The sequence below is a fragment of the Cynocephalus volans genome, chromosome 4 (genome assembly GCF_027409185.1).
Source record: "Cynocephalus volans isolate mCynVol1 chromosome 4, mCynVol1.pri, whole genome shotgun sequence".
In the NCBI taxonomy this organism is placed as follows: Eukaryota; Metazoa; Chordata; class Mammalia; order Dermoptera; family Cynocephalidae; genus Cynocephalus; species Cynocephalus volans.
In genome coordinates, this window is record NC_084463.1 from 65,230,715 (window position 1) to 65,240,228 (window position 9,514).

At 36.0% G+C, this 9,514-nt stretch overlaps 1 protein-coding gene across 1 annotated transcript; it reads right to left on the reverse strand.

The window, feature by feature from the left end:
• Window positions 1-3,490: 3,490 nt before the first annotated feature.
• LOC134376173 (tripartite motif-containing protein 43-like) lies at window positions 3,491-9,098 on the reverse strand. Its single transcript, XM_063094816.1, has 6 exons — window positions 8,688-9,098; window positions 7,640-7,735; window positions 6,240-6,470; window positions 5,523-5,545; window positions 4,903-4,994; window positions 3,491-3,984 (listed from the first exon to the last, which is right to left on the reverse strand). The coding sequence occupies exons 1-6, from the start codon at window positions 9,096-9,098 to the stop codon at window positions 3,491-3,493; spliced, it is 1,347 nt and encodes a 448-aa protein (XP_062950886.1).
• Between the last annotated feature and the right edge of the window lie 416 nt (window positions 9,099-9,514).

A 9,514-nucleotide genomic window follows, 5' to 3' on the forward strand; every position in this document is an offset into this window, starting at 1 on the left:
CAGAAGCATTCACCCATATATTTGGATCTTCAGATTTAGAGGTTTTCCCATAGATGATCTGCTTTGGCTGGATATCTTTGACATTAAAAACAATGTTAAATCTTAAGTTTGACTTATAGAAATTTTGCTTTTCCCAATTCACATAAAATGTTCTTTATTATTATTATTATTTTGAGGTATATATTATCTGCAATAAATTGCACATATATAAAATATACACGTGTGAAGCTCCCACAAAAATCAAGATAGTGTACACTTCTATCAGTTCAGAAAGTTTCTTCATCCTCCTCTGTAGGTTTTCTCTCTCATACCTCTTGTCCTACCATGTTCTCAGGCAACCACCAATCATCGTCTGTCAGTATGAATTAGATTGCATTTTCTAGAAATTTATATAAATGGAAACATACAATGTATACTCTTTTTGGTCTGGTTTCTTTCACACAGAATACCTATCTTGCTATTCATCTGTGATGCATCATGTATCAATAGATTATTCCTTTTTCCTGCTAAGTAGTATTCCATTTCACATGTACTACCACTTAGTTCACCTGTTGGTAGACATTCGCATTGTTTCTAGTCTGGTGTGAGTCCAAATAAGGCTGTTATGAATATCTGTATACAAAGTATGTGTTTAATTTTTAAAGAAATTTCCAATCTGTTTTACAAAGGATTTGTAGCATTTTACATTCCCACCGGCAGTGTATAAGTTCCTTCATTTATTTACCAACACTTGGTATGGGGTATGGTCTGTTTCTGCCTTCTTCTCTTTTTTAATCCTACCCATTTTCCTGGCTGTTAATTACTATTGATATTAATTACTATCTGCTTAATTGCTACTGATGTTGAACATATTTTCCTACACTTAATTCCCACTTACTTATTTTCTTTTGTGAAGTGTCTGCTCAAATATTTTGCCTACATTTTAATTGGTTTATTTCCTTATTATTTTCAGAACTTCTCATAGATTTTGAATAAAAATGCTTCATAAGGTATATGATTTACACAGATCTTCTCTTAGTCTAATGGTTATCTTTTCATTTTCTTAATAGTATATTTTAAAGACCAGAGGTTTTCATTTTAATGTTGTTCAATTTATTAATATTTGTCCTTATAGATCATGCATTTGGTGTTGTAACTAAGAAATCTTTATATAACCTGGGGTTAAAAGGATTTTTAATCACATTTTCTTTTAAGTTTTTATTAAATTAATTTTTTCATTGACAAGTAAAAATTGTATGTGTTTATGGTATACAGCAGATGTTTTGATATATGTATACATTTTGGAATGGGTATATCAAGCTTTTTAACATAAGCATGATTACCTCATACACTTATTTTTATTTTACTTATTTATTTATTTTGATTGGTACAAACACTTAAAATCTACTCTCTTACCAATTGTAAAATACACATTTTTTAAAAGTTATTATTATTATTTTTCCTTTGTCTCTTTCTGGCCCATGAGTGGCAGACAAATCAATTGTTATGCCTGACACAGACACCTTATACTACTGTTCTGAGCTCAAGATTCTGATCTGTTGAATCTGAGAGGCTAACTAGAGTTCTAGGTTATAGATTACCATGGAGCTATTGTAATTTGTAAAGCTATTAATTTAAAACCCTGTAAGACTTTTTAAAAAAAAAAATCTTGGCTAGAATGTCATAAGCAGTGAGTTTTATTGCAATACCTGCAGAAGTCAACACAGTAGGCAAAGAAAAAAAAGTTAGAGAGACAGATCAAAAAACATATAAAGCTCTACATGTTAACTTTACTGTTACAGAGTCTTATTTTGGTACTAAGGGGGAAAAAAATGGGGAGTTAAAATGACCCCTGTGATGACCATCAATTTAAAAACAGGCATGAGGAAAAATCATGCAGCTGACTGGAGTCTTAGAAAACTTGGCATGGCTTAATGTTCGAAAATCTTATTGTTTCTTATTAATCTTCCAAGAGCAAAGAAGATCTTATAAATCCTGTCAAAGAATGTCAGGAGTTTGGACTGGCATTTTAGGTAGCAGCTATGATGGAGTTTGGATGTGTTGTCCCCCTCCAAACCTCATGTGGAAATTTGATCTCCAATGTGGCAGTGTTGGAAACTGATTGAGTCATGGGGGCGGCTCCCTCATGAATGGATTAACGTTCTCCCTGGGGGAGGAGGGGTAGTGAGTGAGTTCTTGCTCTATTAGTTCCCATGAGAGAGAGAGCTGATTGTTTAAAGAACCCTGGCACCTCCTCTCTCTCTTGCTTCCTCTCACCATGTATCTGCTTGTACCTGCCAGCTGCCTACCACTTTCCACCATGAGAAGAAGCAGCCTGAGGCCCGTGCCAGATGCAGCTGTCCCAGAATCATAAGCCGAAGAAATCTCCATTCTTTATAAATTACCCAGTTCCATGTATTTCTGTTATAGCAACACAAAACAGACTAATACAGGCTGCTATTCTTACAGATTTTAATTAGACATCATGTGTTTATCATTTAGAATGCTTATTTTTGCTCTTAAAAGATTTCTAAAATCAGCAAAGGAAAAGAACCAAAATATTTATGGATGCAGGTAATCAATGACAATAATTTATTGTCTGCTCTAAAATAGCTAGAAGAGAGGACATCAAATGTTCTCATCACAAAAAAATGATAACATTTTTCAATGATGAATGTGCTAATTGCCCTGATTGGATCATCACACATTGTATACATGTATTGAAATATAACTGTGTACCTCACAAATATGTACAATCAATACATTTCAATTAAAAATAAATTTATTAAAAAATTTTAAAAAACAGAAAAAAGGACAAAAGACTTGTATAGATATTTCATAAAACATGATATCAAATGGAAAATAAACATGAATATGTGCTCATAATGGTTACTCCTCATGGAAATGCAAAGCAAAACTACAATGAGATAACACAAAAATGGCTAAAATTAAAAAGTTTTACACCAGGTGTTCATGAGAATGCAGACAACTCAAACTGTCATACGTTGTTTTGAGAGAGTGAGTTAGTACCACCACTGTTTGGTAATATCCACTAAAGCTAAATATATGCACAATCTATGGTCAAGCACGTCTACTCTTTTGTATATGTTATAGAGATGCAGAAAAAAATAGGAGAAAGTTGTCAGAATGACATGTACATTGAAAAAATCAGGTCTGACCATGATGTGCAAAGTGTGTTCCTGCATTAAACCACGAAGTTGAAATCATACATGTATATATTCTCAGAGCTCTATCAAGCTCACAAAGCAGGTGAACAAGCACAGTATATATTTTAGATGATGGATCACAAGAGATGATTGTAATTTAAAGAAAATGGGTCAAATTTTTTGCATTTAACACTATCTTTATTTTTAATAGCAATAAAATTAGGTTACATTAAAGTAGAAAAAACATAAAAGACAGTGAAGTATTACTGATTTCCTTTAACTGAAAAGGGCTCCCTTAGATACGGAGTTCCCAGACACACATCAGTTTCCTCACTTATCCCTGGTCATGTGTGCCCAGTGCAAAAGAAAGGCCTGACTGGGAAATTGAAGGAGCCAGTGGGATATTTCCACATGAGAGAACTCTTGGCAACATTCACAAAACTCACACTTCCACTCTCAAAATCTAGGAACACACCAACCTTGCCCAGAGGTTTCTCTATGTAGTGAGGAAATATTGGGGAGGTTGTCAGGAGACCATAATGATTACCCTCCTTCACACATAACAGAAGAAACATGTCACCAGATCCAATCAGTTTGCTATTCCCCCTTATCCCAGAATCCTTACAGACTCCTAGAGCCCAGTCCCAAGAGTCGTTCACATCCAGCTCCCAGTAATGTTTTCCAGTGGTGAAGCTCTGGGCTCCCCATGCAGCAAAATAGTTAGATCTGTCAGAATTCAAAGACGCATCTTGATGGACATGTCTAAACACCAGACTTCTCACATTGTCAAACAGCCTGATGTTGTGATTGGTTATTTCATTACTAAAGGAAATGTCCACTGTGGAAAGAAGAGAATAAATATTCCAGTTGAAACCAGTTTTTAAATTCTTGTGAAATGAGAGAGTTTACCTAAAGTCTCACTGGAAAATACTGTTCAAGATTAGAGGAATACTTGTACCTGGAAAACTGTTAGATTCAAGGGATGCTTGTATATCCACAGAAGAAATAAATGGCTAACCACAATGAAAACAATTCCTGAAAATTCAGAGATTATAAAGGAGAAGGAGTCATGTGAAAAACTGGAAAATTGTGCATTGCGGCCAAGTCCATTCCTTTAAATGTTACCTTTAAATGTTACCTTCACTGCTTTTCCTCTCTCAAGGCAGGGAACAGGGTGAGGGGAAGGTGAGAGACATTCTTTAAGGATAACACTTTGCCAGGGATATTATAATATGAGAGTTAGGCTAGCAAATTCACATTTAAAATGAAAAGAAAATCTGAATGTGCCTTCTGAGGAGTAATTTCCTTCTAAGAACTATCTGAATTTTATGTCTGATCCCACATCAAGCCTAGTCTTTTCCCTGCTAGACTGATTGTGGTCTGTAATGGAGTTCTATATAAGGCCTCACCAACGACCATATTGCCTTACTGCTCTTCATAAATCCTGGTTTCTGCATATCATTATGTAATTTTACTCATGTATTTTTCTAATTACATAGTTATATCTATTAAAATGCACATTATTACAAATGTAATTACTATGAAACTTTAACTAAAAAATATTTAAAAATAAAACACTAACTGAATCACATTATCATTTTACCAGCTTTAATTTAGTACAACTGTAACTATAAATGCCTATTCACAGGCTGCTTTCTTCTCCCAAACAAAAGATCATTAAAGAGGGAAAGATTGCCCATGGAAAACCATTACTGAAGACACTGTGTGGTGGTCCCACCAATGGACTGACACTCACCTCGGAAGCAGTTGAGCTTGTCCATCAGTCCAGTGATGAACCACGCGCTGAGCTCTGGATTCACAAGCTGGGGCAGCTGCACAGACTCACTCCTGAAGAAAAGAAGATTTAGCTACTTAATCTTTCTGGTGCCAGTGTTTAAGAAATGACAGATTACAACTAAAAATACTTCATTAAAACCTTCTCTGATATCGCAGTGTGCATACACAGTCCTGGAATAGGGCTGAGGCCTTCTTAGGGAGTCGTTCTTACTATTCTTCTCTTTCCTCCCCTGCCTCTCAGAGGTACTTGTCTCTTTCACTTACCATCTGCAACAGAGTAGTTTATTCACTTCAATTATGCTTACGATTTTGAATCCTAAAGACAAGGGTAAATGTCTTCTAGAAACTTCTGCATTGGACCTTTCAAAATGTAGATCCCTGAGTCACATAGGAGAAAAAAAATAACACTAACTTCTGATAAAAGAGGATAGGAAAACATATTCAACAATACACAAATGAACACGTGTGTGCACACACAAAATTTATTTTCTTAATAAACTGTTTTACCTTTGTTAGAAACAGCTTGATTGCTTTCACAGCACTCACGGTGCTCCACTTTGCACTGAAGGCCAGACTTACCTTGTCAATGTGTCTCCAAAGTCCTGTAGAGAGAAAAAGAAAAGCTTAGACTTCTGAAGAAATCGGTTATTCTGCCCATCCAGCCTTTGGTCTTAGGAAAGTTTAGAAGAGTACAAACCACCATCACCCCCACCCTTTTTGTAAATCCATTTTCATCTCTAAGGATAATCCCAGTAAAACATATTGACAGAATGTAGATTCTGAATGAATTCAGAGTCTTGAGCTGATGAAGAAAAATAAATACATTAGTAACTGTGTAGTACTACAAACCACCAGCTGTCTGCAAAGTAGTCTATCCCAGGGCTTGTCCCCAAAGGGTAATGTGTGTTAAATTAAGAGCATTTCAAAACTAGGAATTCAAAACCAAAGGAAAAAGTGAATGTTAGCTTTTACCAAATTAATAGATATTGCTCAGTGGAGATAAAGACTGAATTTACGTGGGTAAGTTGCTCCTTTTCGATTTTTAGAGAAGTGCAGGATAAGAAGGATTGTAGGAAGGAAGATTTCCTGAAAAATAAACTTTTATAGTTCCATGAAGCTTGGTGTTAATGGTCAAGTTAAGAGTTAGTTTACCTCTATTCTTCTCAGATGAGAAAGACCCTCACCATAGATGCAGGAGATGAAGAAATACATCTCTGGTACCAAGTAAATAACGGAGGGCAAAAATGTGAAAGTCAGCTAATATGAAATATTTCAAGGCATTTCCTTAGTTCTTACCTGGAGCAGCTCCACATCTGGTTTATGGCACATTTCTATCAGTTCCTGATACAATTCTTTTAGGTGTTTCCTCTTTTGTGCCATTTTGGCCTCACATCTCTTGAGGTTTTGTAAAATCTCTTCGCGTTCCTTTTTCAGTTTCTCTATATATTGTTTTTCTTCCTCACAGGAAACTGGATGCAGCTTTCTATACTCACCCCTGGTCATCTCTGCCCGTAGATACACATAGCACTGCAGGGACATAGATTTCCTAGATCACAAATCCAATCCCACTTTTTCCTCCTCCACATAAAGTTATCTCTTTCTCTATGACTCGTTCTCTACCAATCAGCTACACATACCCTAATTCATGTCCTTGCACTTCTCAGAATCCACAAATTCATCCTGCTCCTTACTTCATTTATTTTCTATTATTTATTAAAAATATAAAGAACCAAGGCCTCTCTCAAATTTTATCTAATTCATGAATTCTTGAAACACCTGTAGAAAAACCTTTCAGATTTAATATCTTTAGTATACATCCTCTCAAATCTGAAATACACCTGAAAACAAATGGAAGTTATGATCGACTGTTATATCTTTGCATGTAGTGTATTCTGATATGTTACTAAATTAGTCTCTAGTCTCAGAACTCCTTACTTTACAGTCTGAAGAATCCATCACTCTTAGCAAAAATGATGTATATTATATTCAAGATCAGAAACCATCAGACAAGAAAAAAATATCTTTATAACATTTCTAATCCCAAGCCCTCAGATTGATCTCTATCCTCATTTCTATTTTCCTGTTCTCTAAGGCCATGAGCTCTATATTATCCTGCCATTTTAAGAACATTAATTTTCATTCCATTAGTATCTCCTCATTCATTCTCTTCTTTCTCTCATTTTCCCTAGTTTCACCCCCCACCCCCCCACCTTTGGCCCTTTTTCCTGAGGTTTTCATTATGTTCAGTTTTCTTCTACTTGAACCAATATTATTGCCTAGGTCCTGAGCTATCAGTTTCCACCATCACAGGCACATTTTTAAAATTATTATTCATACCCCTCCTTTTCTCTCCCTAGACATCATTGTATTGAGCATTATGAAATACCTTCAATTTCCAGGTATATACACTTTAATTTAAAGAGTTCATCTCACACAGAAATATCTGCCTGAAATACCCATGTGTTTTAAACACCTACTTGTCCTTCAGAATTCTGATTGATCTTGAACCTATCTGAGAAATATTTCCTGTACACTTTAACAAATATTACATGGAAAATTTGAATTTTTTTTTCCTATTAAAATACATAATACAGACTCTCGTCACATATGAGGATTTCAGTTTAAGTTCCCAATGGAAAAGGGTCTAGCATATCTATGTCAAGCTGGTTCTGAGGGTAGCATTGTTTCATACTTACCATCCACTGGCTTATTATTCTGCTTTCCACAACTAGATTTCTCTGATTTTGTTGAATCTTTTTCCATAAAGTCCTCATATTCTTTATGAGCTTCTCCTGCAAAAGAACTATACATTTGAGCACCATAGATCAAACACCATAGATCTAAGACTTTAACTGATAGAGAGAGACAAGAAATGTCAGATATAAGTACATTAGAGAGAGTGCAACAATCAAAATCCTTCTTTGCTTGCCCTCGCAGAATTATCAATTCTAAGGGATTTTGAACTGTAGAACCGCAAGATGAAATGTAATTATTTGGCTGGGGAAATTGACAAAAGTATCATGTAATATGGCTAATTTTCAGGTAAACATACTGCCTGAAAATCCGTAGAGCCTGGTTAATGGACACAACATTACAGGCTGATAGGAAAAAAGTTCTAGTGATGTATAGTAATCCTAGGCATATGTAATTAACATTTATTTACTGTATGTTCTAAAATGGTTAGAAGAGAGGAGCTCAAAGGTTCTCATCATGAAGAAATGATAAAGTTTTGCAATGATAAATACACTGATTACTCTGACTTGATCTTCGCAAACTGCACACATGTATTGAAATCTAATCTATATCCCATAAATATGTACAATCAGTCATATCAATTAAAAAATAATTTCCTTAAAATCAAATAAAAATCTGAGTCTACTGATGCTAGTCCCCTACTATTTCCAGTGTACTGTTTTTAAAGTTACTTGTCCAGTGTTACTAAATATATTTCCTATATAAAAGCCATGTTGCACTTGTAGTATTAGTAGCTTTACAGTACTTTGAGCATTATCCTGTATAGTCAAAATAATACTAGCCATTAACTTAATCACCCTCTTTCAGTGCTATCTGTTAAAGTAGGTATATTTATGTATTTTATTCACGGCTGTATAATTGGATCCTAGAACAGTACCGGACCCTCAGTAAAGAATGAATTAATCATCATCATGACCCTCATCGTCCTTATAATCTCTTAGCTCTACTCTCCTCCAGCTTCCAAAAAGGAAGCTCAGAGGCACCACTTACCCGGTGTTCCTCAGCAGCCTCTTCAATGGAACAGTGTCTGTGAGCCTCGTGCCCCTGAGAGTGAGAGCACAGCACACACAGCAGGTTCTTGTCCTCTTCACAGAAGATCTTCTTTGTCTGCTTGTGGGTCCCACACATGTGTTCCTCGGAACTCAGGAATTGCCAGAGACTGGCTTTTCTGGCAATGGCCACCAGATTCTTCAGAAGAATATTGGTTTTGAAATCTGTTGCCTGTGATGGTTCCCTGCACATTGGGCAAGGGGAAGGGATTTGGGCTTCTTCCCAGGAAAGGCAGAGACATGGCCTACAAAAGCTGTGCCCACAGCCTATGGTGACTGGGTCTATAAGGTAGTTAATGCAGATGAGGCAGGTGAGTTCTTTCTGGAAGGCTTGTGAGATGTCCGAGTCCATTTTCCTGAGGGAAGAAAATCAGAACAGTTTACTCCTCTGCTCTGGAAAGACAACATCCTAAGCAAGAATTTACTCAGGTTCTGACTCAGTAATAAACTTCTATCTAGAGCAAGATGGGCTTTATCTTGTATATGACACAAATGGAAAACTGGGGTACAAAGAGATCTCTCGAGCTTTGCAGAAAACTTTTCTGGTTGCCTAACAAACATGCATCAACATTGCCAAAACCATTTCTGTGCCATAAATGTATCACAGTTTTGTTGAAACAGTAGTTTCCTACAAATTGCAGGAACTGCAGAGGTTTGACTCAATCTGCAGCTACAGGAGGAAGGACCGGATTGATCTGAAAATGAATCATACTGCTCATTGCCAGTCACTGGTTTAGCAAAGACCTTGTGACTGAGCTTTAACCTCAT